This window comes from Rhipicephalus sanguineus, chromosome 5 (genome assembly GCF_013339695.2).
Source record: "Rhipicephalus sanguineus isolate Rsan-2018 chromosome 5, BIME_Rsan_1.4, whole genome shotgun sequence".
Classification (NCBI taxonomy): domain Eukaryota; kingdom Metazoa; phylum Arthropoda; class Arachnida; order Ixodida; family Ixodidae; genus Rhipicephalus; species Rhipicephalus sanguineus.
The window spans coordinates 196,848,258-196,863,955 of NC_051180.1; the positions used below are offsets into that span (position 1 = coordinate 196,848,258).

Here is a 15,698-nt window from a genome sequence, read left to right on the forward strand (position 1 = left end):
CCAATCACGGTGTCCAAAGGAACGGGACTTTTTTCTTTAACGGCAAACGTGATAGATACAGGCGTGGACGTGCTGTCGGAACTAACTACGAAAAACTTCTTCTGGATGGAGAGTCATGGAGAAAGTATTTGATAAGTGTCGGCGTGTTCCCACCGTTCGCGTTGCTCTTCTATGCACGTAAAATTCCATTTTGTTCTATATATGTGTCTTGCTGGGTTTCCCAGATTTCGTTCCGAAATGTCTAGAAACAGAAGTGAGAAACATTTTACCGGCACGCGTGTAGTAATTACTAAACATTGCCTTAATTACGTGCCGTGCGCTGCTTGAAACGAGCTACGAGCAGCCTTTATGGAACAGACGACGTCAGCCGAACTCTTGATCGTCACCCACCGATTGGCCTGCGGAGAAGGCGTTTTGCTGTCGAGACGACTAGCGCAACAGAAGCTGCATAGGTACCGTGCGTGGCACAATGGCTTAATTAACCAGGACACACGTGAAAGCACTGTTTCGTTTGCGAAATAATCTTAGGTCCGTGGTTGTAACTTTGGTGGCCTCAAGGTCATGCTTCACATATTTTGACGCGCCGGCAGAGCGATTGCGGTGATAGACACAGTCAAACCCGAGGCGCTGGCGCAGCTTGGCGCAATTTAAGTCGATTTTATCAGGTTGGCGCAGTAAATCCCATTTGGCGCACTTTGGCGCAGCAGTGGAATCACTGCTCTCGCAACAGAAATGTCAAAGCGTTTTTTTATGAATCAACTTTTATTAATGCACACACTTCACAGACCAAGTTCCAGCTGCAGACCTTAGAAACTTTACAACCCTTAATGGAACAAGATGAAACACCATCCAAGCACTACAGTGCAAACGCATATATGTATATATATATATATGTGTGTGTATGTATAGACATTTATATATATATATATACGCTCAGAAAACGAGTGCCATTCGTAACCAACCAGAAGTTTTTGATCTTATGGGCTGCACGCTTACATACGCACACCTGCATGGTTCATCACACAACCATTCAAAACTTGTTACTACGGCCATTCGGCACATGGTGCCAAGTACACACAGCAAATATGCGACCTACGGAGCTCGTAGCTTGCAGATAAAAAACAAAGTAATTTAACTGGTGGAGCAATCTGTGTACTGCTGTATTCGAAGACAAAGTGGATTATACAAACAGCCCTACTGAGCGGATGAATGTTAAAACGCACTTCAATTAAGGTTAAACCAGCTTGCAGCGACTGAGAACAAGTACTGGGACGGTAAGCAGCCATTCTCGTTGACTTCTGCACCCACATAGAAGAAGAACCTGCCTTGCTCCACAGCACGGAAGACGAGCACAGACACACGGCAAACAGTGGTTGCCATAAATGTCCTTTTCGGAAGCCAACAATGACTCGAGATGTACTTTGACACCCTCTGCAGAGCAATAAGCAAAATGTCATTGTGCTATGTGTGAAATGGCATTACCTCCTTTTACTTTTAGTTAGACCCAAATCCTAAGCTGCTATTTGCAAGTTTATTTTGCTTCGTTGGTTTCAGCACACACACTGCTCTGTACATCAGGCTCAGGTCAGTTGTGCCAGTACATTTAGTGACATTTCTAACCTCTAGGCACATATGTAGGCAGCATTTGTAAAATATAGATGGACAGATGAACAGCACAAGTACATACTTGGTCGATGCAGAGCTTAAAGATTGGCTGCTTAGAACACACAACTTCTGATTCTTCACATACAAGCACCAGTTTGGCCACTGTATTTGCAATGTTTGATGGACAGTAGCTGAAGAAGGTACTAAGATTATTAAAAACACCCGAGTTTCCCCAATTTCTGAACCAGGCCTAGCGAATACAGAAGTCAACGAGACGGCTACAATGTTATGCAAATCTGCTACATTGCACAAGCTATTTTAAAGAACAAACAGCGATAACAGTCCTTTTTAGCAGGTGCGTTAATATAAGCTGCACAAAATAAACTCCCGCCAGTGCGTGTTAACAATGCTGCCACTGAAATGCCCACCCCCGAGCAACAGCCCGCTAAAGAGAGTCAGGTTTGAGCGATTTGAAGAGCGAACAACTCGCACCCATCCCTGTTCAAAGCACCTTCGACACACCACATCATGTGGCATAGGATTCTCCCGTTCACATTTTATCACGTCTGTGGTCGGCAGTAATGCTGCAGGCAAAATGCTACACTGTCGAACAAAGAGGTCAGGAAGCAATCGAGGACATTTCACACTGATTTTTCCAAGGAGAACCGAGGTTTACTCTAACTAGCAGCACTGCAATGACAATATGGCCACTACTCCGCTTCGTCCTTGGCTTCACTGCAGTAACACACGTCAGTGTGATGCGAGTGCTGTTGCTGCACAGTGTCCAAGAATAACATTGCAAGGCCAACTTTCAATGTCTGCTTTTGACCCCGTCTTCACAGCACAGTTGGTTACATCACAAACTGTACTTCTTTAAGCATCCAAATGTCTATACAACAGGCTGTAACACCAACACAAATGGCCGGCCATAATGCATATGAAGATGGCAGCAATGGCACTGTCCACAGACCTTTGGCTTCAGCCAAGCCTTTAGGCTAAACGCCTCATTACTGCGCGAAGCATCATCAAAACTGCACTTTGAAAAGCTCACACTTTTGGCTACCGGTCGTTACAGCTAGAACAGGTTGCCTCAAAATGTTGTACAGAAATGCTGGTCTCTGTCCTTTCACTAAAGTAAGCTCCAATGGCATGCACCTTGGTATGACATCTCAAGTGGGCAGAAATGCTTTTTACAAAGAGTCGCACAAGCATGCTTACACGAGTAGACACACACACACATTTTGATTACAAAAGAGCATGAGGCAACCTAGCCCCTGTACTGGGAAAAAAAAAGGAAGGAACTGGGAACCCGAGAAAAAGTGAGAATGCCTGGAGATTCATGAAACTAGAAAAGAGATCAGTTTCTTTCACTCCCCAGAGTGAAATCACATTTAAAAAATATTTACTATATATGTATATATGTATATATATATGTATATATTCCTTATATGCAAGTGTAAAGAAAACCAGCTCCTCTCAGCTAAAGAAAAAAAAGGGGGGGGGGCGGGCAACTTGAGAGAAGGCCATCTCTAGCAGCATTCTCAGAAGGCCATGTTGTGCATGATAAACGAAGAATAAAAACAGCGCTAGACGCGGTACGAAGAGAGGACACATACACGGCGCTGAGTGTATCCTCTCGTCTCGTGTCTAGCATTGCTTTTATTCTTCATTTACCATGCAGCACCAAAACCCAATCAAGCACATTGTTAATGTGCATGATAAAACCTTAAAACAATAAAACGCTCTAAATAAGTAGTTTACATGGAATGGTTCGATGTGATTACTCTTATACACCACTACAGTAGCAACAGACGATGCCAGAACAGCAATCAAGTCAATGTCTTCAATATGCAAAGGTACAGCACTGTTTTCGAACAACAACAACGCGGAAGAAAAAGTAAGCAGTAGTACAGTCCAACATTAATGCGTGTAGTCTGCCTTCAAGAACTTGCTCGGTTTGCAATAAAACCTGCTAATAAAAAAAGAAGAAAGAAAGAAATGGGACTTGCACTGAGCCACGCTTTACACAAGTGTCCCTTCATATTTATGCTCAACGTGCCGGTAACGAGTACACATACATGAATAAACCAAATTCACTGCACAGCCCACTGATGGTGCATGTGTCCGATCCCTGAAGACAAAGGCAACTTAGTGATCATGGTAATATAAACAAATAATTACAACAACGCTAGTACAGTGAAGCTATTGAGTAGTCAAACAGAGTTGATCATGGCAACATGATGTGCAGAAAGAAAGAAGTGAAACTCACTCAAATGCTTCACTGCACAAACTTATTAGCTGTGCACAACATGAAAGGCTGAGGAAATGAAATGTACACATCAAGTGGTCAAACAGTGTTCAGCTCGTAGCGCTGACTTGTGCAGACAATGCCAGGGGGCAGCGCACATCCCACTCCATGACAGGGGAGTCGGCCTCCCGGCGTCAGACCATGCTGTCTTTGGCAATGCTGGCCTTGGAGCCCTTCGCTGCATGGTTCTTGTCAGCAGGCTCAAATTTCAAGTCGTGTTGTTTGCCATCCGTAAGCCTGAAACAGGAGAACCAAAATTAGATACAAGGTACTTGAAGCGAATGTTCCACGCTAAGCAAAACATGCTTAGCCCTAATCCAAGTACAACACTGTACTAGCACTACTTTCTTGCAGCATCCACGTCCCAATGTGCTTGCTAGCATGCCGAGCAAGTGGTCTGACCAAATAGCAAAAGGCTGGCAAAAAACTAAAACGTGTTTTTCTTAAAGGGGCCATGACATGGTCGCCCAAACATTTGTGGTTTTCAGTGAAAGCTAGAAGTAGAGGGTATATTGTGCTTATACAGATTTCAAAAACGGGCCGTAAAAGAATATTTCAGTGCAAAACAAGCCCTAGAAGTCGCCGGCTGCAAACACCGCCCACCGCGGGCGACCGCCATTTTGCCATGGCGCGTGTGACGTCATGTGCAGCACGGAACGGAGCCGTCGTCTTCTACCAAAGTATCAGCCACTGCAAATCGTCCAATTTCAGTGCCAAGCTGAAGAAAGCTAAAATATCTCTATATCACATGCAGCTGACCACGGAACACTGTCATTCGCCGCAATGCAGATGCTTGCACAGTTAGCTGACGTCATGGCTCGCGAGTTCACCAGTGTTGCCTGACTCTCGGGCCGGTCCCGTGTTTATAAAAATATTCAATTATAAATTAGGTGCTCGAGCAATTGCGCTAAAAGTTCACCAGCTTATTTGTGAATGCACAAGGATTAATCCACATAACACAGAATATGATCGAAAATTGGGTCCTTTAAGGCTCATTCTATGAAGTCAGCGCTGAAACACGTAAAAGGGGGACTTCGTTGGACTTGCAATAATAATAATGCATGATTTCTGAGAAAGGCCCAGCAGAAATTGCATTGCAGCTATTTTGGTGCTATTCGCAAACTGTATTAATGTGTGTGACATCAGATGTGATGTTGGTGTTGACAGATATGGCCAACAATCTGACAGCCACTTCAGAAGCGTAAAATTACATCCGCAGAACCTTTGAAAATTCAGCTACTGCCATTTAAAAAAAAAAAAAAAAACCATGGCTGGTCCCTCTTGTCATAGGAATCGGTATAACACGAAAGTGAGGCGTGTCTTCACAGAAGTAGGGCTTATTGCGTAGTGATGTATATATAAGAACTTGTACAATGTCTATTGGTGTTTGGCAGCTATAGCATCGTTTCACGTGTTGGCGCCTAGTGGCATATCTCCATCATGAAGACTAATGCCCATGATCATGATTTAACCGTTGTGGTAGCTCAAGTTTTTACTGAACGCTATCGTGAATCCCGCGCAAAGATGACATCAACAAGCACATAAACAACACTGGTACTTGATATGCACTGCTTCAAATCGTCTTCCCTTAGAGGAGAGAAACGGCACATGTGCGCACTCGAGTAATAATAGGGTGGCCTACGTCTGTGTTCATGCATACACTACCACACTGTGCTTCAGTAACATGGGAGGCAGAGGTTTGTAGCTTGAGCCATGAACACGCGCAGGCATTCCACGTCCCACTGGCCTCTGTCTCACTCCACCAAGGCAAGAGATTTGCCCGTCAACATCGTTGCCTTTCTGCAGCGCTTACTGCAGCAGTTTTATTAGTCGGTGCTATTGCACTCAAAGCACACGACAATGAAATATCATTGGTGCAGGTGGAAGCTGCACTACTCCGACAACAAGCCGTCACACGCTAACACGAAGCGAAAGGCCAAGAACATAACTGCATCTGGGCGGCTCCCCGATGCTAGCACAGCCAGTGTTTTTCGCTGGCATCGAGATGCTTTAGTCGTGGCCTTCGAGACTGCGCGCTGGCGCACAATCTCCGAGGCCATGCTTTAACTACGTCGCAGCAGAATCATTCTCTATCGGCGCTAGTGAATGTCACGCTGCATTACTTCCCTTCGCCGCTCAGAGACGGCGGCACCACCCCGCCTAGCCCCACCAACAGAGAGCACCGTGCGAGAGAGAATGCGTGAGAGTTGTAAGGCACGTTTGTGGAGTGACGTGCATCGGCCTCGGTAGCTTTGTCGGTAGAGCGCCAGGCGCTTATCGTTGCGGACCAAGAGATTGTAGGTTTGATTCCCGGCGAGGGAACTTTTTCTTAGTTATTTTTCTTTCTCATCAAATAGCGTCCATTTTATCAACGTCATATCAGAGACGGAAATACGTCACTAAAGTCTTGATGCACCCCGGCATAAAACACTTTAGTGCTAATATATACTAGGTCATGCTTCTAAGGAACAGTCTAATTGGTTGGTAGACACATCTCATCTGCTTTCACCAGTGACAGATAATGTACTTGATCTTCAGCCCCCCTGAAAATTCTTAATAAAAGCAGCAGAAGAAGGTGCAAGGCCATTCAGAGAGCAGGCTGTGAGGGAAATTTCATCCCTGACAGTTCAATCAGGAGCACAAATGGATTATGCAAAAGGGTCGTTTCATGCCAAATGTCCCAGACATTGTGCTTGACTCTAATAGGACAAGGCGTGCAAACACGGACACAAGTAAGAAGTAAGGACACCACAAACGGTGTTTGTGGTGTCCTGACTTCTTTCTTGTGTCAGTGTTTGCACACCTTGTCTTTTTAGAATGAATACTCACCAACAAGCTCAGATCTCTGTTATTCTAAAACTGTGCTTGACCTTCTCAGATTCTGTTTTAAAAAATTGTGGGCCATCACTTTAGTGCACTACTTGCCTCCTACAGTATTTTTGCAAGAAAAAATTTTTTTTCTGTCCTCGGGAGGAATTCGAATGTTGCCAAGGTGGGCCAAACATAGGTGGCTGAAAAAATCCCTAAAAAAAAATCACAGCATATCCACGGAGTGAATGACGATGAGTGGGCGAAGCTGCGGAGGTTCATCGGTAAACCGTGAATCTTCCGTGAATTCTGCCCAGTACATCATCACCGACGTGAGATCGGGCGCGTTTATACTAAAGGTTCGATGAGTTATGACGACTTGCAGCTCACTTTAATTTTACATGTACGCTGTGAATTTTCATTGTTTAGAAAACCATTGCTTTAGAAAACATCTGGCGTCTTTCGTTAAGCCGCTGGCGTCTTTTCGTTTTGCTTTAGAAACATCTGGCGTTCTTTCGTTTTGCTTTTAGAAAACATCTGGCGTCTTTTGTTGGTTTATTTCATCAATCAACAGCATTTTGAACAAAATTTTTATTGTTTAATCACGCACAGGAGAAATCTCACCAGGCACTACCTTGGAGGTAAACAATGGCTGCTAATGGGAATGAGAGACAGAAGAAGTCGGCTTTTAGCTAACACTTACACTTCTACTAACGTTTCCTACTGGAACATGCCAATGGCTGCTAATGGGGAATGAGAGACAGAAGAATTCGGCTTTTAGTTAACGCGCGCGCTGCGAATTTTTTATTGTTCAACAACGCACAGGAAAAATCTCCCACCGGCACTACCTTGGAGGTCAAGATCTGGTACTAGCATTACGACTGGTTACACACTACTACGACTACGAGGGACGAACGGGTGCCGCCTTAAGGAGCTTCGCCCCTAAAAATTGAATACTAAACGGAGCGCCCTTAAAAATTGAATACTAAACGGAGCGCCTGAAATCTGTGCTGGTTGCTAGAAAAGGAATGGCACTTTCTTATTCGCTCCTATCAGCGTTCATTACTGTGACTGGAGATATGCTTTGTGGTGAAGCAATACGGCAATTTTGCATCCATTTCAACACTTCAGTGAAAATTTCACAAAGCCTATAAAGACAATATTATTGCCATCACATGGCTGGGTAGTTGGCAGTAAATGTGACAAAAAAGTATGGAAGTCTATGATCGATTAGTTTTGAAGAGGAGGCATAAACATAAAAAAATGTGTGAAAAAACCCAAGTTCATGCACACACAGATTGGTGATGTGGTCCAAGCAAAATGCATGCTTGCATTCATTTGGAAAGGTAAGCAAAGGATATTCCTTTGTAAAAGTTTGATTATAGTGATTTTTGTTTTAAGCACGAAAAAACTTTTATGTTGAGCATCCGCCGCGTCTCTGGGCACCAACCGTAAGTGCGCTTCACTGTGCTGTGAACGTCCTTGGGGCAACAGAAAGATGCGGTAGCCATGCAGGTGGTAAGATCGTAGGCTGCTTTGCCTTTTTGCACGTTTTGACACGCATTTGCCGGCTTTTCGCAGAGCCGCCAACAGCATTTCAGATGGTTCATTTAGAAATATACTGCTATACTACAAAAAAATTACATAACAAACATTGTTTTAATAACAAACAGCAGATAATGAAGCCAAGGAACGTATACAGGATGTTAATTGTACTGTTTAAAGTGTATTGTAATAATTGTGATCTAGATGTGAAGAAAGTAAAGTGGACGAAAAGACAACTGTCTTTTCGTCCACTTTACTTTCTTCACGTCTATTGTGCTGACTAACATCCCCAGGTTACCCGATAAAGTGGACGACCGCCACCGTAACTCAACTGGTAAAAACATTGGGCAACTTGTCTTTTCGTCCACTTTACTTTCTTCACAGTTATTAGCACTGACTAACACCCCCAGGTTATCTGAAAAAGTGGACGACCGCCGCCGTAACTCAATTGGTAAGAGCATTGGGCAAGTTGTCTTTTCGTCCACTTCACATTTATTAGCGCTGACAACTAACACCCCCAGGTTACCCGATAAAGTGGACGACCGCCACCGTAGCTCAACTGGTAAGAACACTGGGCAACTTGTCTTTTCGTCCACTTTACTTTCTTCACAGTTATTAGCACTGACTAACACCCCCAGGTTATCTGAAAAAGTGGACGACCGCCGCCGTAGCTCAATTGGTAAGAGCAGTGGGCAAGTTGTCTTTTCGTCGACTTCACATTTATTAGCACTAACTAACACCCCCAGGTTACCCGATAAAGTGGACGACCGCCGCCGTGGCTCAATTGGTAAGAGCACTGGGCAACTTGTATTTTCGTCCACTTTACTTTCTTCACAGTCATTAGTGCTGACGACTGATGCCCCCAGGTTACCCGATCAAGTGGACGACTGCCACCGTAACTCAACTGGTAAAAACATTGGGCAACTTGTCTTTTCGTCCACTTTACTTTCTTCACAGTTATTAGCACTGACTAACATCCCCAGGTTATCTGAAAAAGTGGACGACCGCCGCCGTAACTCAATTGGTAAGAGCATTGGGCAAGTTGTCTTTTCGTCCACTTCACATTTATTAGCGCTGACAACTAACACCCCCAGGTTACCCGATAAAGTGGACGACCGCCACCGTAGCTCAACTGGTAAGAACACTGGGCAACTTGTCTTTTCGTCCACTTTACTTTCTTCACAGTTATTAGCACTGACTAACACCCCCAGGTTATCTGAAAAAGTGGACGACCGCCGCCGTAGCTCAATTGGTAAGAGCAGTGGGCAAGTTGTCTTTTCGTCGACTTCACATTTATTAGCACTAACTAACACCCCCAGGTTACCCGATAAAGTGGACGACCGCCGCCGTAGCTCAATTGGTAAGAGCACTGGGCAACTTGTATTTTCGTCCACTTTACTTTCTTCACAGTCATTAGTGCTGACGACTAATGCCCCCAGGTTACCTGATCAAGTGGATGCCGTAGCTCAATTGGTAAGAGCATTGGTCACATTGTCTTTTCGTCCACTTTCCTCACATCTGTATCACAACTGCTACGAGAATAACCACAAAGTGGTTATTTGTGCAGCTGCTGTGTCCAGCGGCACCCCCGCTAATTTTGCCCGTTTGAAATAAGAGGCAAGCAGTGCATCCCGAAAGTTAAAGGGGTCATGAACCACTCCTCGGGCTTGGCGTGAAAAACACCCTGGAATGAGTCGGACCCTTCCCAGAAATATATAGCTGAAAGGATTTTTCGAAAAGCTAAACAAGGACCGGAGATATAGCGATCGCAATATTTACCCTCTCAACTCCCTCTCAACTCGCTTCATTCCGGAGGAGAGGACAGCGCCGTTCGAGGAGCCCCGCCCAGTGCCTTACGTCGCCTCGCTTCAATGTTGTGTGGTTTCCTTTCCGGTGCTGACGGCTGCTGCTGGAAACTAATAGTTCCGGTCGGCTGCTTCTCGCGGCGCGGTCTATCGTGTCTGGGTTGTAAGACCAGACAGGAAAAGCCGGCAAGCCCTCGATGCAGCCAATTGGCACGGCATGTACACTCAGTATACGCTTTTAGATAACGAACTGGCCAAGGCGGCCTGCCTCAATGCACGGAATAAAATCCTGTGCGGAGAAAACGTGACGCAAAAGCAAAAAAAAAAAAAAAGCGATTGCTTTTAAGCGGCCGCTGTGAACGGGAGGAAACGAGATAAAATGCCCTGCGACCTTCGGACAGTTGCAGCTCGCCTTGGCGTCATGGCGTCAAGGCGAGCTGAAAAACGGCATCGCCATGTCTTGCCTTAAATCAGCCCTCACCAAGTCGTGTGAGCACAAAATGAGTGATAGCTTTAACGCACAGGTTACGCGTCTTTTAGATGTAGGGTATCCTCGTGATGCAGTGGCCACGGTCGCTGAACGTTTAAAGAAGTCTATTGTGTTAAGTCCGAGCATGGTTGCAGAAAGCGATAGGAAGAAACGTGTCGTAGGTATACCGTACATTCATTGCGTATCTCACAGGCTAAAGAAAGTAGGAAGTAGATACGGCGTTAATGTTGTTTTCACGGCTGCCAATAAGCTAGGTAAGATTTGTGCCGCTGTGCAGAGGAAGATTGAGCCAGTAAAAGAAAAGAAGCGGACCGATATTTGTTTCGTAAAACACACCAACAAATTCATTGATTGCCGTACGAGTGTGGTGTATAAGGTCCCTTTCAGCTGCGGCCGCTTCTACGTAGGACAAACGGGCCGATGCATTAACCAGAGATTGTTAGAACATAAGAGATCGCTAACAGGAGGCTCACCTTCTAATCTATCTTTGCATTGTCGAGATTGTAAGTGCACGCCAAAATTCGATGAATGCGCAGTGTTGTACCATCATAGAAATGAAGAAACGCGCCTGATGATTGAAGCATGGCATATCGAGAATAGTGGTAGCGCATGCGTGAGCCAACCGTCGATTAACTTGCATAAAGATGAAATCAAATGCCTTAACAGTTATCTTCCACGTAGACCGCCACGCGTGCCAGATTGATAGGTTCGCCTGTTGCATGGGCATGCGCAGATAATTTGCTGAACATATCGTAAGTGGCGCGAAGCTAGGAACATGAGAAAGGGCCGGAGGAAAGAGACAGAAGAGCGCCAACTCGCCCAAAAACAAGTTCTTTTAGATGCGCAGATAAGTTTTCGTGCCTTCTTTCTTTTCAGCCGTTGTGCGTCTCTTCAGTTGTTAGTCGGCGTTTGTGGTGTCCTGACTTCTTTCTTGTGTCCTTGTTTGCACGCCCTGTCTTTTTAGAATGAATACTTACCAACTAGCTCAGCTCTCTTGTTATTCTAAACACCTTGTTGAATCACCTTGTTTCTTCCCTCTCGTTATTTTGTTTTGAATTATGCTACCATAGTGTTTATTATCTGTACACAGTATTCTCACTGTTGACACAATTTCTGACAAGGTGAAAACGCTGGCATTGTGTGCAGGTCTTCTTTTGTCCTCATTACAAGTATGCTGTTAATTTTTGCCATGAATCAATACCAAGTTGCCCAATATTCAGTCCTAAACGGACCACCTGCGGTTAATCAAGAATCTAGTGTCCAATGCGTTTAAATACGAAGTGAACCTCACTAACATTCACACCCGTTTACACTATAATGCTAACTTGACTGGCATCGAAATCTACCCGAATGGTGGTACACAGGTTGACAAGGAACTACTTAGCAGCCTCACAATTTCGCATTTGTTTCATGTTTTGTTAAAAGGTCTGCAATAAGTATAGTGGAATGTGAGTCCTTGGCAAGAAATTCATTTTTATAGACACAGAAAGCTTAATTAATGAACTTCTTTTTTGTATCATTTTCAGGAAAACATTTCTGGCAAAGCAGCAAGAGTTGCTCGCCCACTGCTTGTGTACGAGACAGTGCATTGTGGGAATACTCCACTGTGCCTCATTGTACACTATCTCGAAAATTTCTTACATCTTACAGCATTTGGGCAAATACTGGGATTGATTCAGAGGGTTATGCATGATACTGCGTGCAACCTTTCCAGTAGCATGTGCATTTGAAAATTTCGCATTGTTCAAAATGACCCTAAGTGGAACCGGCTGTATTCAGCAAACTTTATCCTAAAATGGACAGTTGGGCGAGTTGATGTGTATTCAAAGTTAAAGAAGTGAGGGAAAAAACCCCAGAGCACAGAGAAATGAGAATGAAAGGCACAGGATGATGCGCTACTAGCAATTGAAGTTTAATGCAAACCGCAGAAATATATACACACAGTATGAAAAAACTACAAAATTTAAGAATCATGCAGTCGCAAAAAGAGTAAAAACATGTCTAAAAAAAGCCAAGCACTTCTTAAACTTCAGTTGCTAGTACTGCGTCGTCCTGTCCCCTTCATTTCTGCGTGTGTTGTGGTTTTGTTTTCCGCTTTCTTTTACTATGAACTTAAGTCCTGACTGCTTTACAGTCTCTGTGAGTGTGGTCAAATTCTATTCAACCTCATGGCATATCAAGTCCAAGCCATCAGCCACTATTTATAGGAAATTTTTAATTTTGGGCACATTATTGCCTAATTTCAAGTTCATTTTGAAGCCGTAATGCTGGGCTTAATTTTCAATGTGGTAATTATGCATAAGCCATGAAGTGAGGAATCAAATATGAAGAACTTTAAGTTGCAGATGGCACTAGCTGGAATGGATATATGGTAAACACAGATGTAATAATTATGCATAATAGAAGTATTGGTACATTGTAGTCATATGATAACGCCGACAAGTTTGCAAGCATAATTCCAGAAATTTACGTTAGTTTTCAGATATCTGTGAGCAAATATGTGCATCAATACATGAAGGCCGCATTATCATTTTGTGGGCATTGCTGAATGCTTTTATAAATTGTGGTAAGTGGATCTACAATCAATTGTAGACTTTTCTGCAGGAAACTCAACTGTATGATCATGTGCGACATGTTTTGATGCCATAGTGCAAACTAATGCAATAAAAATACTAGAACATGCCTATCTGCATGGTTGCATATTTTTCAAAAGTAAAGCTAGCCTTATTGTACTAATTTAGTTGCCTTCATGTGTAGGCTGACACCAAGTTCCTTGTGCATCCCATTTCTTTGGATTGTGCTTAGATACTGGCACTGTGAAGTGCACATTACAATAGGCATTATGAGGGGGTTTTACACACTACTTTCACGTTGCTTTACTACTGTGAATTATAGATAGTGCTTGGGCTGTACTGTATTATGTTGTTCCATGTGTTCAGTATTGGGTGCAGGTTATGTGCACAAAAATGGAAATATACATATGCTTACACTGACATGAGGACTGCTTCTGTTTTGATTCCAATAAAATAGTGCAAACACTGTTTCTTGTATCAGTTGAGGTATGACGATTTGTCGTGCATGCAAATGGAAGAAATGAACTTCTGCATGCAATACAAATTGGTGAAACACTTCTCACTCATTGTAACGGCCTGTATTTTATTACCAAACAAGTAGAACAGATGATTTATACGTTAGAACACATTGTGGAAGAGAAATAGGTGACAGGCAGTTAGGCAACAAGTCATCACTGTGTTCTAACGTAGGTTGGGTGATATTACAACGAGTAGGAACTTCTCCTTGTTGTGCTCAAAGTTCCTCTTGTAGAGTGCAACGTTTGCAACGTTTGCAAGCCCCGCCTATCCTCGCCCACTTCGACGAGACCGCTGACACGGAAGTCCATACAGATGCAAGCAATCTCGGCCTCGGCGCGGTCCTCGTTCAGTGGCAAAATGGAGCAGAGAAAGTGATAGCGTATGCGAGCCGCACCCTTTCAAAACCTGAAAGAAATTACTCCGCGACAGAAAAAGAATGCTTGGCAGTCATATGGGCTATCAGCAAATTCAGGCCATACCTCTACGGCAGGCCGTTCCGTGCCGTCAGCGACCACCACTCACTTTGTTGGCTGGCAAGCTTAAAAGACCCGTCGGGACGACTTGCGAGATGGAGCCTCAGGCTCCAAGAATACGACATTACCGTTGTATATAGGTCTGGCAGAAAACACAACGATGCTGATTGCTTGTCACGCTCGCCACTCGACTCTACTCCTTCAGAAGAAGAGGACTTCCCATTCTTTTGTGTAATGGAAACCTCAGAAATTGCCGAGCATCAACGGGCTGACACAGAACTGCTCCAATTGATAAAGCATCTCGAAGGGTTTGACGTCCAAGTTCCACGCGCATTTAAGAGAGGATTATCCTCATTCTGTCTCCGAGCTAATGCACTCTACAAGAGGAACTTTGAGCACAACAAGGAGAAGTTCCTACTCGTTGTACCGTCAGCCATGAGGCCTGAAATCTTAGAAGCTTGTCACGATGAACCGTCGGCGGGCCACTTGGGCGTCAGTCGAACATTCGCCAGAATTCACCAAAAATATTACTGGCCCAAGTTGTTTGCGTCTGTGCGGCATTACGTGAAGACATGTCGCGAATGCCAAAGGTGCAAAGCACCACCCCTCAAGATGGCCGGCCTTCTCCAGCCCATAGACCCTCCTAAGACTCCATTTCAACAAGTGGGAATGGACCTTCTCGGACCGTTTCCAATGTCGTCATCAGGGAAAAGGTGGATCGTCGTCGCGACGGACTATTTGACACGGTACGCTGAAACCGGCTGCCTTGAGCGAGGAACGGCAACTGAAGTTGCCAAGTTTTTCGTTCAAAACATAGTTTTTCGACATGGTGCCCCAATGGTCGTCATTACCGATCGAGGAGCAGCCTTCACATCTGCGTTGATGCAGTCCTTGATGACGATGACTAATACCAGTCATAGAAAAACCACTGCATACCACCCACAAACGAACGGGTTGACGGAACGCCTAAACCGAACCATTGCTGACATGCTATCGATGTATGTGGACATTGAGCATAAGACGTGGGACGAAATCCTGCCATACGCAACTTTCGCCTACAATACGGCCCTACAGGAAACTACCCGCGTCCCCCCATTTCAGCTGGTCTACGGCCGCACTGTCACCACGACACTCGACGCGATGTTACCAGTAGACAACGACAATTACGAGCCATCTGAAGTTGACGACTTTCTACAAAGAGCTGAAGAAGCGCGCCAGCTGGCACGACACCGAATAATTCAACAACAATGCAAGGACGCAAGCCACTACAACCTGCGCCGCCGAGAAGTTCAGTACCATCCAGGCGATAAAGTGTGGATATGGACACCAATAAGACGCCGCGGGCTCTCAGAAAAGCTCCTCCGTCGGTACTTTGGTCCATATAAGGTTCTCCGACGACTTAGTGACCTAAACTACCAAGTCATCCCCGATGGACACGAGCGCTCAAAACGGCAAAACACTGCGGAGGTCGTACACGTAGTGCGCATGAAGCCCTATTACGAGAGACAGTGAAAACGCTCCCTTCTTGTCTACTTCCCCCCATCGCGCATCGGGACGATGCGTATTCCGGAG

At 44.7% G+C, this 15,698-nt stretch overlaps 1 protein-coding gene across 3 annotated transcripts in view; it reads right to left on the minus strand.

The window, feature by feature from the left end:
• Window positions 1-761: 761 nt before the first annotated feature.
• Window positions 762-15,698, minus strand: part of LOC119394558 (fasciclin-2) — a 365,260-nt gene continuing 350,323 nt past the window's right edge. For all 3 annotated transcript variants that reach the window (XR_007416144.1, XM_037661883.2, XM_037661881.2), the window contains one exon: window positions 762-4,150. Coding sequence is in view for 2 of the 3 variants with exons in the window: in XM_037661883.2 (XP_037517811.1) it covers window positions 4,048-4,150 (103 nt within the window). In the remaining variant the exon portion in view is untranslated. The remainder of the gene's footprint in view (window positions 4,151-15,698) is intronic.